General features: G+C 34.9%; 1 protein-coding gene across 2 annotated transcripts in view; it reads right to left on the reverse strand.

Moving 5' to 3' along the window:
• The window catches only part of LOC150100432 (uncharacterized), a 123,368-nt gene that overhangs the window by 22,241 nt on the left and 80,855 nt on the right, over positions 1–20,272 (reverse strand). For both annotated transcript variants that reach the window (XM_090402924.1, XM_090402923.1), the window contains exon 6: positions 11,877–12,024. In XM_090402924.1, the coding sequence (XP_090259050.1) occupies positions 11,877–12,024 (148 nt within the window). The remainder of the gene's footprint in view (positions 1–11,876; positions 12,025–20,272) is intronic.

Genomic DNA, 20,272 nt, shown 5'->3' on the forward strand with positions numbered 1-20,272 from the left:
TGCAGATGCCATGTATCAGCATATTAGCAAAATGACTGCAAGCCTGGCAATTATAATGGGAGGGGGGAATTCAACTATGGGGATATAGACTGGTAGGAGGAAAGGGCACATGACAAGATGGAAATTGAATTTATGCAGTTACTAAGGGATAATTACCTGAAACAGCATGTGATGAATGGGACCAGGAATTTGAGAGTATGGTATCTGGTAATAGCATCATAAGATGTATCCATACTGATTATTAGACACACATATTTACAAGAATAAAGAATAATAATAATGATAATATTATTATTATCACGTGACACCTCCAAGGAGTCCAGACTCATCGAGGGAGGGCACCTGCTCTACAAATCTATGTCTCCACCACTCAATGTACCAACTACAGTGAACCGCATCATCTACACCAATGCCATCTATTGCCCAGCACTATCAATAGTATTTTCACAGACAATCACAAACATCCATGCCCACAGCAGGATTCAAACCCACAGCCTTTTGGCTGGAGAACGGATACACTAACCACTTGGCCAACCAGGCTGGCATAATAATTTTTATTATTGCAAATATTTCATCCAAAAATTAACAGTCCATCAGCAGTGCTATGTTCTCCTCAGGACCTTTTGAATGGGCAAACCACCCGGCTAATTAATGTTGTGAATTGACATGGCTAAATAATGAGCAAGAATGGAAAAATAATTTAAGACATTTTTTAATTAATAGTGATAAAAATCGAACCGGAGAGTCTCTATACTCGTGAGACCAGCTCAATTTCTTGCATTGCAAGCCAATCTCGAGAGCTTTGGATATTCACTTTGATGCACCCCAATCCATATGCAGAAGAAGAAGACAAAAATTGGAATCGCAAATACAACGGTATCAGTTGCAAAGAAGATCTTTTACAAAAGAGACATAATTTTGATGTTTTTGATGTTAACTTGAGCGAATTCTAATCGAAGGCAAAAATCAATGTTAAAAATCTACATTTGTTTTTCTTAATAATGGTTTTTATCCGATGATCGTGAGTCAAATATTTAATATTTTATTTTGTAAAAGAAAATAAGTCTGCGCATCAAATATAGTTGCGAGCTCAGGGAATTCTCAAAACTCTCGAGGACTATGACATCAGTTTCAAGTGATACCAATTTCCATTCCTAATAATGAATACTTATGAACAGTAAAACTGTGACATAACGCGGGTTATGTGTCTCAGGTATTACTGTCAGTGCACAATTCAGTGATTTGTTCTGATTAATTTAATAACAATGCTATTTTGTATTTATTAAATTACTCCATAATGAGTAAAACGTCAAGTCAGAAAACCACACTCTTAATTTATTTTAAGAAAGATGAAACCGATAAACATAGTAGCGAAGACCCCAAACCAACAACAGAATCGTCAATTTCTGCAGAGTCTCTTTCAAATGTAAAACGTGCATCCAAACACCGTTTATCGGGTATTAACAGTGAGTGGTTTAAAATATTCCACTGGTTAGTGGGGAAGGATAATGGAATGATGTGTTCCACATGTATGAAATACGGAAAGAGATAACCCACAAACAAGGAAGTGACTTGGGCAACTATGCCATGCACAAGACTTTGAAAAGAAAGCTTGGTTGACCATGAACAAAGCAAGTTACACACTGATTCTTGTTCAGCATCATCATCATCATCAAATTCCTGACATGTACCCTCAAAGGGTGTACAGGATATGATAGTACTACATGAAAAATTTACATCATTACTAACTTCCTATCTACAATTTTCCTACAAATCAGTCTGTTACTAGTAAAGACTCCAACATTATCAGATCTTATATTTCTATCATCTAAAACACTTTGTACCATATCAATCCACCTATATCTTGGTCTTCCTCTGGGTCATTTTCCTGCCAACCTGGCAGAGAACACTTGCTTTGCTAATCTTTCCTCGCCCATTCTGTTTAAGTGACCATACCACCTGAGATTAGCTCTGCTAAAACATTCCTGGATGCTGACAATGTCTAGTTCTTTCCTAATATCCTCATTTTTAATATGATGATGCCATCTGTTCATGCCTCTAATCTTTCTCTCATAAGGACCCTCATATCTGCGGTCACTAGTCTTTGGTCACGTGTTTTACTTCTGGCCCAGCTCTCAGATCCATAAGTTAAAACTGGTTTCAACACTGTCTTGTATACCGTTAATTTAGTGTTCCGACTAATTTCTCTCTTGTTATATATGAATTTATTCAATTGACTTCCTGCCATACCAGCTTTGTTGATTCTGTTGTCTATTTCCATATTTAATTTACCATCTTTTGTCTTTTTATTGCTGACCTTCATACATTATCTATTACAACAGTTATGCAATTTAGTCAGGGAATCTTGCAAACTTGTAGCAGATTTATTTAGAAGTATAACATCATCCACATAAAGCAAAGAGCTGACATTAACATCTACGATTCTGATATCATGTTTAATACCACTTTCCTTCATAATGTGATCCATATAGATAATGAATAACAGAGGGGATAATGTACATCCTTGTCTCACACCAGATTTGACATTACACCATCTTCCTGTACTTCCTTCAATTCTAACTGCTGACTTGCAACCCAAATAAAGACTAAGTATTGCTTGTTAAAACACTTAAGGAATAGAACAACATAGTTAAGGATATAAATTAAATTAAACTTTAATAAATATTTTCCGATATTTCGGCAACGTCACGTTGCCATTTTCTAAAGGAACTTACAAAAAAGTTACGTGCACGTAGGCACTACAACACAGAAACTGAGAATGAAGAGATGAAGCTATTGTTCTCCTAACAGTCCTGATGGTGCCCTCTAGCGGGCTAAGTAGGTGTTCTTGGCTTGGCTGTTGATAGTACCGATCTTCAACTCTGGTGATATCGAGTTGGAGTGTGTTTTCAGATTTGTTCCAGTAGCTGACTTTTTGCTGTTCGCCCTGGTTCCCTGGCGAAAACAACGGGGGCCTCTTTTAAGCGGGCGACACCCCAGTCGGCATGAAATTTTGTCATGTTGTACCATCATTTTGTATATTGGTTTATGAATACAATTTGGTTGACTAAATTCCTAATTGCCAGCCCATCCTTGTCCGTTCAGTATCCAGGTAGATACCCAACAGGGTGCACCACGAGAAGGTGAGGATTGGACATTAGGTCAGAAGCCCTGGTCGGTTCTCCACATTCCTTTAAAGGCTATGTGGAGGTCTCCTCTCAGTTATACAGCTTATAGGGCAAATTGAAAAATCAATTTCAATTTTGAATAACTTGCAGAGAGATGCTTTTCTGGGAGCTTTAAGATCTATGTATTGGTTAGTGAAAAATGAGTTACCACCTACTACGTTATTTGAAAAATTGCTTGAGCAATGCAATGCTATGGGCTGTTCCTATTTAGAACATCTTAACGTTGGTAAAAATGCACATTATACCTCAGAAAAAATAATGCAAGAGTTGATTGATATTTTAGCATCAGAAATTAGATCTGAAATACTGAAAAATATACATTCTGCAAATTATTTCAGTGTTTTATGTGATGAACTACAGACATCTCATAGCTGATTGTGTACATTAAATATGTTTTTGTCAACTTAGAAAAGAGGTCAGGGTTAGTTTTGTATCGACTTGCAATATCATTGATACATAACTAACAAAGTAATTGAAACCCTTGACAGTCTAGGCTTAAAAACTTGTAATCTGGTGGGCCTAGGATCTGATGGAGCAGCTGTCATGATTGGAAAGCAAAAGGGAGTTGCAAAACTGTTCAAAGATAAAACAGATGGACTCATGGTCAACTGTCATTGTGTAAACCACTGACTGGCTCTTGCTAGTGCCAAAGCAGCTGCTGAAGTGCCTTATTTAGTCATGTTTAATGATATCTTAAAACAATTGTTTTTCATCTTCCAAAATTCCTCAGTCAGGATGGCTGATTTAACCCAAATCCAAAATATATACTGAACAGTCCTCAGATTAAACTTAAAATGGCTAGTGACACTAGATGGCTGTTTCATGATTCTGCAATACAGTCTCTAAAGAATGCATGGGGGGGTGTTATAGCTATAGCTGCATTGGAAAGAGAGGCCACTGAACGAAATGATATCACAGCTGAAGGTTTAAGTAAATATATCAGAACATACAATTTCGTAGCTTCACTAATGATGCTTTCATATGTGTTAGTGCATTTACCTAACTTGTTTAAATCATGGCAAAGGCAAGATGTTAACTGAAATAGAGCCAGTCTTGGAAGCCAGAAAACTATCCATCATGGAATTGAAAGACACTCCTGGCAGTCATTTTCAAAATCTTCATCAGCATCTTTCAGGTGAATGGTCAGATCTTCACATTGATTATTCAGATTCTAATGTTATTACATTTAAGACTACAATATATGATAAATACATAGGCACAGTTATTAAACACCTAGAAGCAAGATTTCCAGATATTCCAGTCATTTCCTGCTTTTCAAGACTTTTCAATGCAGAAGGTCATGAACAACATGAGACTTCTGAGATTCTTTTTGATTATTATTCTAGAAATGGAAGTCCTGCAGTTTTAAACTATGAAAGTACTAAACTAGAATGGGCAGTTGCATCAAAAATGATTAATGGACAGTCATACAAAAATCTAGATCCAAGACAAATCTGCTGAAATTAGCAACAACATCTGAGCTCAAAGAGTCTTTTCCAAATTTAGCAGAACTAGCTGCTGTTGGACTGGCCATACCGTGAGCACAGCTGAACGTGAAAAGGTTTCTCTGCATTAAAAAGGATAAAAACCTGTATGAGGGATCGCACCAGTCAGAGCACTCTAAATAATCTGATGCTGATTTCAATGGAGGGACCAGATCCAACAGATTTTAATTACAAAAAAGCTGCTGACAATTGAGCTTCTAAGAAGAAGAGAAGAGAAGAATTAATGTATAAAATTTTAAGCTGTGAGCATTACAAGGTTTTTCATTACTTAATGAGAAAATAAGAAAAATCCTAGTTGTGTTTGTTATAATTACTATATAAAATATTTTCCTTGTTTGAAGTAATTTCTAATAAAATTACTATTTTAATTTGTTATGAAAAAGGTTCTTTCTTAACTCATTCAAAATTTTTGTATGCATGGCTGGTAAAAATTTCTGGGGAGAACACTGCAGTGTATCAGCATAATCACAAGATGATGCTATATCAAAGAGCATTAATATCATTTACAGAGCTGAGCCACATGGCAGAATACCACCATATGTGTGGCTACAAAATAAAATGAGATTGTAATTAAAGCTAAAAGTAAAATTAAAATAATTTTGAAATACAATAAAATAACCAAATTTATATAAATAAAATGATTGAATGATATAGCATTATATATTTAAAAGGCAATGGTATGAAGGAATGCATGCTACTCATCTTCATAAATGACAACTCTCCCAAATCTTGGCAATCAATAGACAGCTATTTAGATTTAAGTTTGAGCAATGTAGAAATGCTTCAGCAACTTCTTTAAATCTAGCCTTGCTCAGCATTGAGTGAACACTATCCAGTGTGCAATCCAGGATTAGTAAAGCCAGATTTTTCAGGTTTATTGTTGTTAATACAAGCTTGGTGTTATTGTAGTCATTTTTCAACCAAATGTCATGTTTGTCCAAAGCAGCAGAAGCACTTGGAACCTGGTAAACACCACAGAGGGAGCTGTTTATCTTTTGTTGACATGAAAGAATGTAGGGACTAAAATGTATCTTTTCGAGATCTTTGCAATGTATGAGATAAGGACTCTCCATACAGGTTCAGGGGGTTCTTAGGGTAAGGTTAGCAAGAGTCCACGATAATTTACCTTCAATTGAAAGAGCCCATATAAAGTCCATATCCTCTTGTCATGAAGATAATTGAACTTAGATCTTTTCCAATCAAAGAGTGCAACATCCCATTATTCTTACGGGTCGCTACCCAAATGTGTCTGGGGTAGCGACTAAATGCAGAAGTCATATTTTCCACATACAAGCAGCCAAACTGTGTATTCACCATATTATTAGAATATCGCTGAGAGAAAGTTGTAAACATTCGTTTTTTCTCTTGGTGATAAGTACACCACAGTAGACAAAAAATTAGATTCTGATAATAATCCTATACTGAAGTGCAAGAAAATAAAGGGCTACTTGTATGCAGAAACCATTGGCTTAACATCAGTTGATTCAGTATCCCAAAATGCACCAAACACTTTCATGCAGATGCATATATTTAAAAAAAAAAAAATTTTTCTCTATTAAGAAGTCCAAAGACTCATGGCAGGAAGGTACTCCACACTACACAATCCACTGTTTGTCTATACTAATCCTTGATCTACTTACCACACCATTATCAATACTAATAGTATTTCTGTTCTGTTACTTTTGTGTGTTCTCTGGCCAATTTCCCTATATGTAGGATGAAAAACTTCAGTTTCCAGGTGAAAAAATCTCTGCCTCTTCTGCATTCTTCCAGCTCACTATCCAAATTGGTTTCAGTCTTTACTAAGGTATCATTAGCCTCACCCATGGAAATAATGAAAGCAATATTTTCCACATATATAAGCAGTAAATGGTGTTTCATATTTTCTAACCAAGTGAAAAACTTTCTACAACTATCTTTCATCCAGAATATTCTAATAATATAATGATATACCACAATATGACTTATGCACTAATTTAGTTTTCAGTATCTCCATGGGGTTTAGCTCCCATTGCTGTGGCCTACATAAAGGTTGAAACTGGTCTGGATAATGATCCTTCCCATAATGTATAGCAATATACATACATTTGAAAGGAAGTATGCTGTAATGTGAAATATTGAGGTAACAGATGTGAAGTCAACAGCCTCTATATGTAAGTTACTGTGAAGATACTTCACTTTGCCTAAACTTTGGTTTGTTTATGCTTGGGTAAAGGATTAAAACAAGAATATAATATCTTGTCTAGTTTATATATTGAGCTATTCACTCTACAAAAATTGAAAATATATCCAATCTTGGCTATCACTGTTTCACATTTTGGGTAATGTCCTAAGAGCATCCTTAAAAATATATGACACAATACAGAAGAGGGCAATTAGGATGAGTAATGACCCATCTCTTACCAGCAATCTGTAATCTTTGCTTATATTATTGGTGTTTTCCTTGGTGGAAAAGACCAATTTTCCTGCTGTTTTAAATTTTTTAAAGATCTCATGTGATTTTATACTCTGCATTATTAAATGTTTTCCCTCATAATACGAGGGTTGTTTGAAACATTTGGTAAATTTCCAATAGATGCCGACACAATTCGTTCATTCATACCAGTGTCGGCACGTATCACCTTTTTCATGACCTCTAGCAAAATTTTAGCCACATGCAACATGTAGTTCTCGTTTGGCAAACATTTAAAATGACTGTGTTCGCATTTTTCATAAAAAATGGAGAAAAACGAGTTTCGTGCATTGATAAACACTTTTATTTGAAGAAGTAGATGGCTGCACAGATCAAAGTTGAGTTAGATGCAGTTCATGGGGACTGCACCAGCATTGCTGAGATTGTAGGCATCTCAACTGAACTGGTGTATAATACTCTGCATGAAAAATTGCACATGAAAAAAGCTGTGTGCATGATGGGTGCCATGACTGTTGACCAAAAACACACGCAAAACGACATTTCAACGCAGTGTTTCGCAATGTTTAATTGCAATTCGCAGGATTTTTTGCATCAATTCGTGACTGTAGACGAAACTTGGATCCATCACCACTACACACCTGAGTCCAAGCAGCAGTCAAAACAGTGCCCAGTGAAAGAGCACCAAAAAAACCGAAGATGTTTTGTCAGCTGGGAAGGTGACGGCCACTGTTTTTTGGGATTCCCAAGGAATTATCATGATAGACTATTTGCGTCTTGGACTGTTTAAAAGAAGAACTGAAGAAAAAACAGCCAAGATTGGTGCACAAAAAAGTGCTCTTTGATCAAAACAATGCATTGTCCCACACATTGGCTGTCCCAATGGCAAAATTGCACAAATTGAGGTTTGGACTGGTTCCACATCCACCATATTCTCCGGACTTGATCCCATGCGATTTCTTCTTGTTCCCAAACTTAAAAATTTGGCTCGGTGGGAAAACATTTTCTTTGAACGAGGATGCCATCAAGGCTGTCAATGACTATTTTGACAAATCCTACTTTTTAGATGGGATGAAAAAATTGGAAACTCACTGGGCCAAATGTGTAGATCACAATGGAGACTATGTTGAGAAATAAAGATGATTTTTTCCAAAAAAAAAGTGTTTAACTTATTTTTTTTTAACAAACTTTTCAAACAACCCTCGTAACTGCAAATATAAGAGTTCTTAGAAAAATAAGGAAGTGAACAAATATGAAGATATTAGAAAGGAATTTGACATTGTTAGCATTCAAGAATGTGTAAGTAGAACTAATCTAAGGTGGTCAGTGATTTAAAGAGAATGGGAAAGCAAAAACAAAATAGGTGTTTGATAGTAGAAAAGAGACAGAACACAACCACAATCCAGGTGGATTTAATGCTATTAGTAGGGCACTATTAGAAAACCAAAATGCTGGAATGACATTATTCCAATATTGCTGTTTATGAGGTATCCAAAACAGCAGATTAATTTGGAAAAAAAACTGTCAATAAGAAGCTACTAATAATGCAAACTTAATAATGTAGTAATATCATAGTATTATCCTGTACATCCCTTGAGGATACATGTTGTTGCAAAATTATGTAGAGAATATTCTGTGAAGAAATATGATATGTTATTCTTTTGTTTCTACATTTTTTTGACATATTGGCAGTATTCACACTCACAACACAACTGGCTAATGACAGTCATGTTGTTGGTTGAAAGTGGCATAAGTGAAATCATATTTTCCGAAATTTATTCCTATTAGTCAAATCTTTAAGTAAATTTATTCCTATATTTAAGATGTATGCTGAGATTGTCATCTTGCATTTTAACAGTATTTTGTTTGCAAACATCATGTGATATTCGTCTCTCTTTGCAGATGTTCGATAGCTTCTTACAGCACTTGGACTGTCACCACTCTAACAAATGCCTTTTCTTTATTGTTACACGATGATCAGCATTTATTTTAGACAAATTATGGACTCTACAATCGTGTTAGAAATAATAATTTTAATTTCCCAATGTTTCGACAAAAAAAAAAAAAATTCACTGGAATTTTCACTCGGGGGGGGGAGTCACTTCCCCACGAGTGAAGTGAAATGTGAACTTAAGACGATGCCTGTCAAAACGGATCACACCCTGTTACTCCCACTCCTGACTTTTCCCCCTTAAATCCCTCCTCTTCCCCCAAAATATAATTTCTATTCTCAGATCCTTCTCTCACCCCACCCCTCCCAAACGCTCTCAACCCACCTTTAATAATATATAAAAAATCCGGTTTTTTTTCAATTAATTTACCCACTTTCCCAAATCTCCCCCTTCCTTTAACACCTTAACAACAGATGAAGGCACATCGCCAGAATAAGGAGACAGAAAACAACATTCAAAAAAGGTATGTCCAAATTTTCCTCCAATATCATTCTTCATATATTAGTTTCATAACACTTCAGTAATGTCCTAAGTTTTTGGGTAAAGAGCCAATGACATTGTAAAAAAAGAGGCACTCCTAAACGAAAGATAGGCTATATTAGCCATTAAAATAATAGTTTATTTTAGAGGAGTAACATGGGAATTTTCCCAGAAATAATACTTATAAATATCACCGATGCTGTCTTAAATAGAATAGCTTTGATGTAGTTATTTTATTTTTTTATATTATATTAATTATTATATATTATATATATAAATATATTATATTAATTATATTATATTTATTTTATATTAATAGAATAGTTTTGATGTAGTTATTTTATTTAATTTATTTTAATTCAATTTAATCTAATATTTCACTAGTGGTCAGGCAGGCCAGTAGAATAATTGTTGATCAAATAATTGTCTCTTTAGTATAGTGGGTGAAACGTAATATAGCTGGTCTCTGTGTATATGTATATATATGTGTGTGTGTGTGTGTACTCCAGATAATGTGAATCTTAATATGAGGTCGAAATGTCGGGAAATTAAAATTATTATTTCTAACACAGTTGTAGAGTCCATAATTTGTCTAACAAATTCCACTTCTAAATCTTAATTAATCATTTCCTCTTCCAACTGACAGAGGTCTTCATTTAAAAGTTTCTCTGAATGTAATGCTAACAATTCATTCACATCAATTTTTGTATTGTACCTCCCATGTTGAGTTTAATACCTATTTCTACATTTTCAGTTATCACTGAAGTAGTTCTTGAAAAGTCTTGAGGATCACAAACACAGAGCACAATTTTCTCCATAATCCAATTATCAAATTATTTCACTGTGTTCCAGGAGCAACCAATGTTTATCACTAAATCATCACAGACATTAAAAATCCAGCAATCCTTGATATTTGAGTATAAATCACAAGGGTTATTAGATGGTCACACACATTATCAAGAGTTAGTAATGTTTTAAATGAAAGATAATCACACAGCAATATTCCTTAACAGCTGGAACAAAATTATTCCTAAACCAGTTCTCGAAAATGCTTTGCATAACCCAAGCCTTTGCATCTGGGATTTTTGGAATGATACACAACTAAGGAGTTTTAAAATTTAAAATTACCTGCAGCATTGGATCCAAATAAAAAAGTATCTTTGGAGATCATTACCAAGTACTGGTAACAATCACTTCTCTTTCACACTGAACATTCTAGATGGCATTTTCTTCCAAAAAGTCCAGTTTTGTCTACATTAAACACCAAATGAAAACAACACCAACTTCCTCAAATGCTCTCTACTGTTTTTAGAAAAGTATGAGTTACCTCTTTGTCTGAACTAGCAGATTCATCACTTTGATGCTATGCAAACTGGCCAAACTTTATTATCTACATCAACTTCTGCTAGCATTAAAAGATTAATGTTAGAACTTTCCTTCCTGCTCTTGTTTGAGATGCTTAAAAAAGACTCCTAACTTTTCCTGAATTATTCATACAACATTCAGTTTGATATCAGTGTTGTTTATAATCAACATAGTTTGATTATCAGTGTTGATAAAAAAAAAAATTTTTTTTTTTTTAATCATGACCCCACAAATGAAAAGTCACAGGGCCTAGAACACTACAGTGCCATGTGGGCAAGTGATTAAAGAGAAATAAGTAGCCTATCGACATGTTTCTTAAACAGTTGGAGGTTGTATCTGACTATCACTACTCTCCTTTATTCTTATTCTGTTCTTTAAGATAATCACCATCATACAAGGAATCCAAGAACTGGATGATGGTGGTTGCAATCTCACTTTTTTCAGAGTGATTAATTACATACATTTTAAATCATACCATGCTCATGTGTCAAATATGTATGTCATCCAGAGTAGCGAAGAGTTCCTATCTTAAGTGTCCTAAAGTGTGAACCAAGTGCCTTGTGTCCAGATTAGGTTCCCTTATCAGTATACACTTAAGCCTCAACTGCCATAAGTCAAACAAACCATCATAAATTGAAGACTGCCTGTAATTAAGCAAACGTTTAAGAAAATGTCATTTTGTATCTTCTTAATTGTGATAACTTGAAAAAAGTAATACTAATTATATATAAGGTAATTTACTCTCTATGTATTTATAATTGTCTTTAGGTAAGATATGAATTTTATTGAAAGGTGAACTATTTCATGGTGAATTCCACCCACCAGCTTATTGGATGACTTAAATGGCTTGAAAAAGACTATGTAAAAAATACAAATCAATAAAAATAGAAAAAAAAATTCTTAGCCTGCTCATGGTATGAATGTTTGTTTACAAACAAACCTTTATATATATATATATATATAAAATCTAATTTACCTTGTTTATTTCCTTTGATGACAGCAATGTCATATGCTGTGTCAGAATTACTGTTTTCAGTTGTGATATCAGCACCAACACAGAGCAGTTCATATGCACATAAGGCATGATTATTGAGTGCTGCATACATCAGAGCAGTATTTCCATCCTAAATATTGAAATAAAATTGAAAACAATATCCTCATTATAATAAAGACAGAGTGCTGTACTTGTAATTACAAATAAAATGCCAAACTTTATTATTATTATTATTATGTGAAACCTCCAGAGAATAAAGGACTCATTGAGGGAGGCCATACATCGCCCATACCAGCTGTCATACCTTTTTCTTAAACTCATTGACACAGATACATTCACCACTTTGACAGGCAAACTTTTCCACTCTCACTGCTCTGTGAGAAAAAAATCTAGCTCTCACCCCTTTCTTCACCACACACAAATTTAATTCCATGGATGTCCCATGTTCTCTTCTCCCATATAATGATTTCAACAGACAATATCCTATAACACCCATTCAAAAGTTTACAGATCCCTATCATATCACTCTTCTTTCTCCTGTTTACCAGGGTCTGAAGTCCATGTATTCTAATTTATCTGCATAACCTACATTCCATAATCCCAATATAATCTTTGTAATTATTCTTTATGCCCTTTCAACAGCTTCTTTATCCCCTCTGAACCCAGGAGTCCATGTGTGGTCTTATCAAGGCCTTCCTTATCCTTACATGCTAATACTTGTTTTAACACTGCAATTATCCTCTGAGTTGTATTTGCAATTTTTGCTATGTAACCTTTGAACTTCAAATTCCTATCCACCATAACTCCAAGATCCCTAGCATCAACAGTTTTTTTGTAATATAACCCTGCCAATATAATATGCTGTTGAAATTTCATCACATCAAAGTGAGTAAGTATAAAGTTATGTACTTCGGTATGATGAGATTTCCATACACGAACATTGACTTGATAGCCATTATCATTTCCATCCTATTTAAATTTTTCTGTAAGTGCAGGTTATCAGTTGCATCCCTAATTGCCCTGCCTAGGAAAGATACTGTTCCTATGGTATCTCTATATTTGCTCAGGAGAGATACCAGACTTATGGTATCTCTCCTGAGTTGAAACTCAAGTTATACAAACAATTCAAGGGCCTAGCCAATTTGGCTGAACATTCTTTTAGCATACCTGCTGATATTCCATCCGTCCCAACTGCCAAATTCTTATCTAGGTTATGCAACAGACCAAAGATAGCATTCTCCTGAGTTGGCCATAATTTCCAGCTTTGTGATTCAGCATGCAACGTGTCCTAATTGGAACATCTATATAATTAGCTACTTCCTAGGAAAGTAGAGCATGATCACTATCAATAAATGGTGATAAAATAGTCATATTCTTAGCTGAGACTCCTGATACTATCATAAAATCTAACACTCTTTTATCTTGAGTTCCTTCCTTCATGCTGCTTAAGAGGTCTCTCACTGTCTCACAAGAACTATATAAATTCTCCTTGATTATTATCATGAAATTTCTTTTCTACCCAATCACTGTTTGTATAATTTAGATCACCCATAATGATTGCTTGTTTAGTACCCAACAGGGTAATTTGGTAATGCATTTCACTATCTCCCCAGCAGCTGAACTGGAAGGTCTGTAACCCCCCCCCCATACACACACACACACATACATAATTCATCTTGTTAGCCTCCACTTCTCACCAGGCAGCCTTAGACTTACTACAACTACATGGGACATTATTACCATTATTCCTTTCATGAATTTCTACCCTAACATGACTCAAGTTATCTGATATCATTAGTAGAATTTTCCTTCTCCTCTCCTATCATTTCTAAAAATACTATATCCTTTATACTCACTTCCAGTTCTGATAGCCAGGTTTCACTAATGCCTACAACCTTAGGTCACAACGTAGTCACCAAAGCAACAAACTCAACCTCTTTGTTCCTAATGTTCCTTGTATTTGTATACAGGTATAACAAATTACCACCACTCAAGAAGTCTGAACCCAAAGTATGCATTTCCATCCCTTCACGAGATACATAACCATTCTCAATAACATTCATATCATTATCATGTTTATATATCACAGCTGAACTTACACACATACATTCTAACCATTAGGTCTCACCTGAATAAATAATTTCTCTATTTCTCCTTTGTTTTTAATACTAAATAAATATTGTAACATATCTACATTTTTGATATTGTGCTCAAAAATTTTCAGGAACAGCTAAAAAACAAGCACATATGTTTAATGCAATTATAGATTACTGTTGTTCCATCAAAAAAAAAAAAAAAAAGTGCCACTTCTGAATATACATGAATTCTTAACATTTCTGCCATTAAAGGCATTCACTGCCTAAAATTCAGTCTGTATCTCTGAAACATCTTGAAATCCATTTTGGGGAATAGCCAAAAAAAAAAAAAAAAAATCATCGTGGCAAGCAAAATCCAGAAAGTAGAAAGTGTGGAGATTGAAGGGTCATAGTCTGCAGGGTTTTTATTTTATTTATTATTATTTTTTTTTATACACCTGATAATGGAATAGTATGTTGAATAAGATAGCCTTACATGACTACTACTTCATGAATGGATACCTATCCTCATGGTTTTTTAGTTCAAGAATATATGAACCTTGAACTAAAAAACTACTCAAAAATGTATCAAATCCTTCCTGTTGCTTCATCTCCAAATGCTGTTTAAAACATTTAAAAAATCTCAAAAGCAGCATCACTGAATTTAAAACAAAACTTGATGAAAACTCTGCTTTTCACATCACTCATTCAGGAAACTACAAAACAGTACACAAGTGAGAAATTAAACTATTTTACATGAAATAATGCAAGCTATAATGGGAATACACTCACCATGCTAACTAATAACGAATATGGCCACCCTTGTGACTGGCTTGTTGTGGAGTGTGCCTGATGAGAACAGACTAAATATGTGTGGGTTACAGAGTTTAGGTAACAGGAAGAAAAGCAGAGAAAAGGTGATAAAAACATATAAGTTGCTAAAGGAGTTTTATAGAAGATGCTAAAGAAAATATCCAATCCATGATTGAACAGGCAGAACAAGGGATCATCCCTGAAAGTTTAAATGCAGTTAGCAATGGTGTAAAGAGCAGAGTTTTTGCTTTGAAGATTAGTGGATGTGTGGAAAGGGTTGTCAGATGCAGCTATGAGCTCTCTGTCAGTGAAAAACTCTAAAACGAAGTACACATACCAGCCATAGAAAACTTTATGCAGATGTTTGTAAATGTCACTTATGAAGCGTATATACAAAATAATTGGTCATGTTATAGGCAACTATTTAAGAATGCTGCTGGTCAGTAATTGTCAATAGTGCTGATCACAATGGGAAAAACAAAGGATCTTTAGGAGTTTGATAAAAGGTTTATTGTGAGTGCCCATCTGGCTGGAGCCACAACTTTGAAAACAGCAGAGCTGACTAGCTTCTCAAAAAGTGAGATATCCTAGGATCTATCAGGAACAAGATTGCCGTTCATTTGAGAAGGCTTGTGAGCAGCAATTGACCAAACCATTTAATGAAGGCTGTTCCCAACCCATATCTCATCAAACTATTGAAGAAGACAGGTAGTGGCAGTCGCCTGCCTACACGTAAAATAAAAGTTTCTAATTCAGTGGCCAGCATGTGTATGATAAAATTTTGTCAATAATGATTAGTGTGGGCCTGCCACAATGAGTATTTCAATTCCATGGAGATGCTCATGTAATAATAATAATAATGACATTCAACTGAAATGCTCAAATGCAGAGGTATAAAAACTTTTACAGTGGATAGTGCATAATTCAGAAGGCCTAGTCAAAAAACTGAATTCCATATGAGTAGAGTATAGCTACCATCTATAAAACGATAAAACTAAATATGAGAAACAGAGTAATTTCTGTATAAAGTGTTAATGATAAGATCTTTCAACCTGAAAAATCAAGTGTTAATGATACAATTTTAACCTGTATTGTGTGTAAACAATTATATGCTTGCTGTTGAGATGTATATATTGTCCAGCATGGTGGCTGGTGCTTCAGTGAATAATTTCTATTGTTAAACAAGCCCATGTTGAAGATTGTTTGATGATTTTTTTATTTTTTGATCTGTTATGATTTCATTTTATTGTAAACACAATTTGAAATTTAAAAAAAATCATCAAACAATCTTCAACATGGGCTTGTTTAACAATAGAAATTACTACACTGAAGCACAATCACCATGCTGGACAAAATTGAAATGCTTCAGTGTCTTGTTTCCAACTGGTTATACCAGTGATAGGTTCAAAACTGATAAAAAAATTATTTCTTCATCATTCCAATTTTTTTTTCTTTTTACTGGTAAAATGATTCCAAATTATAACAATTCCTCCTCATTTGAATAATTCCACTACTATAAGAAGGAATGACTATAGTAGTGGAATATGATTCCATATTATAACAATTCCTCCTCATTTGAATAATTTCACTATTATAGGAGAGAATGACTACTATTTGGGTTTTTTTTGGTCAAATATATTTATTTTAAACTAAGTTATACCAACTAGTTTTGCCAACTGTGACTGTTGGCTTCATCAGGGTTAAAATTATATAAATGTAAGAACACTTAAATGCTAAAAAACTGTTTGCACTGAAACCATAAATGGACCGAACACAATTGCATTTTTATAAAAGCAGAAGAACGCGTACATCACACGTATAGCACGTGTATGATCTACTAGTTATTATGTAGGAACGTTCTGTAGTTGGCAGCAAAATTTAATTCTGGCATGTTGAAAGATCTAATGAGGGTCTTCCAGATCTCGGTCATGATTATTCCTTGGTTTCTATTTAGGTTTTCTTCTGAATAGAGAACTGTTGTGGCTTCTTTTATCATTCGGGAGTGGAAATCCTCCTCTAAGTAGGGCATAGAACTTTTATTCCATTCTATAACATGGTTAGTCCTAGCAAAATGAAAGGCTAATCCCGATTTGTCTTATCTATTGTTATTGATGTCATTGTGTTCCTTTTTTCTGATTTCTAAACTTCTTGAAGTCTGGCTAATATAGTGGCAAACAAGCAGGGTATGTTGTAAACTCTGGCATATTTGAAAAAAGGATGACTATCTTTTGGAGATCTCAAGAATTGGCGAATGGTCTGTGAAAGTTTAAAAGCTACTCGTATTCCATGTGGCTTAGCAATCTTATTAGAAACCATCCCTGTAAACGGAATCACAATAGTAGAATTGTAATGTATATCTTCCGGTCGTCTTTGTGGGGGGGGGGGGGTCACAGAAAAGAATCTTGTGGATGAATTTCCTAGGATAACCCATTCTTTGTAAGATTATTTGATATCAGGAATAATCTTGGAGGTCTTTATCATCAGTTGTAATGAGAGAGGCTCTATTTTTTAGCATGTGTACAATGCTAAGTTTCTGAGAAATATGGTGTGAAGAAGTGAAGTGTAAGTATCTACCTGTATTGGTAGGTTAAAACCTAAATAGAAACCCAGGATTAATTCTGCCCGAGATCTGGAAGACCCTCATTAGATCTTTCAACATGCCAGAATTAAATTTTGCTGCCAATTACAGAACGTTCCTACATAATAACTAGTAGATCATACATGTGCTATATGTGTGATGTAAGCGTTGTTCTGCTTTTATAAAAATGCAATTGTATTTGGTCCGTTTATGGTTTCAGTGCAAACAGTTTTTTAGCATTTAAGTGTTCTTACATTTATATAATTTTAACCCTGATGAAGCCAACAGCCATAGTTGGCGAAACTAGCTGGTATAACTTAGTTTAAAATAAATATATTTGACCAAAAAAAACCCAAATAGTAGTCATTCTCTCCTATAGTTCTCGTGGTCAAAAATAAATCCTAATTTAATAAATCCATCAACAGTAGTGGAATTATTATAATTCCACTACTGTTGATGGCAGAGTAATTATGCAAACACAAAGTGGAGATGCTGGAGAGAAATAGTGACAGTGGTTTTGTGGCAGTATAATGTGAGGATGGAGATGGACACGATGAAATATTTAGTTGGATGTTGCTATAGACCTGGGGATGTGGAGAGCAGTGGCAAGAAAATGTATAGGCAAAATAGCCTAGCAAATAAGAAAAGAGTGATCATTATTGGTGATTTTAACCACCCCATAATAATTTATGGTAATACAGATTGGAATGAAGAGATAGCATCTAGCAGCAAAGAGAATGAGTTTGTGAAGCACAACTGCCTTAAGCAGTATGTAATGAAGACATACAAGGATTAAAACTCTTGGATTCAATTATCTCACCAGAGAATGTTATTGTAAAAGAGGTATGGATCTCCCTTCATGTGAGTAGTGGCCAACCATATGAAGGCTCATGAAGAAAGGATATATGTGGAACTAAAAAGCTGGGGATTATGGAAAGCTCAGGAGACAGCTGGAGAAATAGCATGGTGGAAGGAAGATCGATTACATAAAAAATAAATAAAAATGCAAAAAATTATATAAAGTTACCAAAAACAGAAAAAATCTTCACCTACGGTACTAATGTATTATAGCTTTACAACCTTTAAACCTAGAGGAAAGAAGTGCATTGGACAGGAGAAAGGATATCTGATAAGTATCAACAAGTTGTGTATCCCAGAAAAGGAAAGTCACCAGTGGTGTGTTTCAATAGTCTGTTTTGGGCCACTGTTGTTTCACTCACATGTTAATGATACTGTCAGTGGCTTAAATATGGATGCACAGTTGTTTGCATAGGATGCAAAGTTTGGGAAAATCATGAGGAGTAGAATAGACATTGTAGCTTTACAGAAGAATTTAGGTAAAATCATGCGAGGAGATAAGTGAGAGGAATTTCCAGTTCAGTGTTGCAGAGTGTAAGGATTTATAACAGCAGAGTACACAAATGATGAGTATATCCTGCAGGAAGTGAAGGAGATAAGGAATTTTAGAGGAGATGGCAGACAAAGACGTAAACTTCAGAGACACATTGCTAAAATTGTGAGGACATCACAATGAATTTTGTGTAGAAATGAAGGAGTGTGTAATTCCTTCATAGGAGGTCTGCAGGCTGTATATTGTTACATCCTGAATTAAGAACTTTTAAAAGGAAACAATTCATTCAGGATTTAACAAGTCAGAAAAATCAGCTGAGAGAAAAAACTTGTACTTGAGCAGAAGAAATAAAGTACTAACTGTAAATAGAAATAGAATTACCTCCTTTTAGTAGAACTGTAATACCAAGTGAAGAACTTTGTGTATAAATTAATATTATATGAATGCATCATGCATATAATGAATGGATAAATTAGATGTAAACAATAGTCCAAAGGTCATGGGCAGGTCTGAGGCATTGGCAATCTTGGAAAGCAAATGCACATTCGTTTCCCTGAAGACGCTGCTAGAGATCTTGCGATAAGCCGAAATCCCCACGAACGAAGAAAGTAGCGGGCAGGAAAAGATCACAGAAAGTAAGAGGGCGCTATCGCAGCTAGTAACAGGGTGCTAAAAAGGGGTAAGTGAAGGGAGAATAAAAAGGGTTTGCACCCCTTTCTCAAGGCTTTTTTTTTCACCTATTTTGCTGGATGATGATTCGACTTCTCCCGTGGATACCGGAAGTTCCTGATGGTGTTTCTTGGCGATAGTATGATATCGGACGGAGCGCCTTTCCCTTCGATGTCTGAATTTCTGCCGGTACTAAAGCATGAGATGTCGGCATATGCTGTCTTCACTCCTTCACTGAAAGTTTCAACGAAATAATATTGTGGACGTATCCTATGAACCGGCAGTAGAAAGGATGGCTCAAAACAGATCGAGAATAGACGCGGGAACAACCCCAGGTGCAGAGCATAGCTTAATCTGATGACCATAGTGACCCACCATGTGGAAGCAGGCTTATGGAAGTATTGAGAGATAATTCAAACAAAACAAAGAAGGACAGTTCAGACGGACCTGGAGATCCTGCCCCAAGAAATGGTAAAGTACAGATTTTGTTGTATAATTGCCCAGTCAGTAAAAGAGAAAGATCATTGTAGTGTAATAATTGAGTATGGACAGTATTTAAGAACATTAAGTGATTATTTAGCAGTGGCTAATGTCCATGAGACAAATTGTCTAGAATGATTATAGATGATTGTGACCAGTTTAATGTGCAAGACTAACATAGTAGATAGAATATTGATTAGAAGTGTATAATGTGTATATTATGTGTGTTTAATCTCTAACTTAAAGGAATTTATTGTTCATGCATTAGAGTATTAATCAGTTTGATACAGTTTGATTTACCATGTCATTGAACTAAACGAAAGTGAGATTGGTCTAAGTGTATATGTCTTTAGATTCCAATAAATATGTTTTTTCTTCTATACCTGAGTTTTGCCTGTGATATGAATCAAAA

This window comes from Typopeltis vanoorti, chromosome 13 (genome assembly GCF_054136105.1).
Source record: "Typopeltis vanoorti isolate ZY-2024b chromosome 13, IOZ_Tvanoo_1.0, whole genome shotgun sequence".
In the NCBI taxonomy this organism is placed as follows: Eukaryota; Metazoa; Arthropoda; class Arachnida; order Uropygi; family Thelyphonidae; genus Typopeltis; species Typopeltis vanoorti.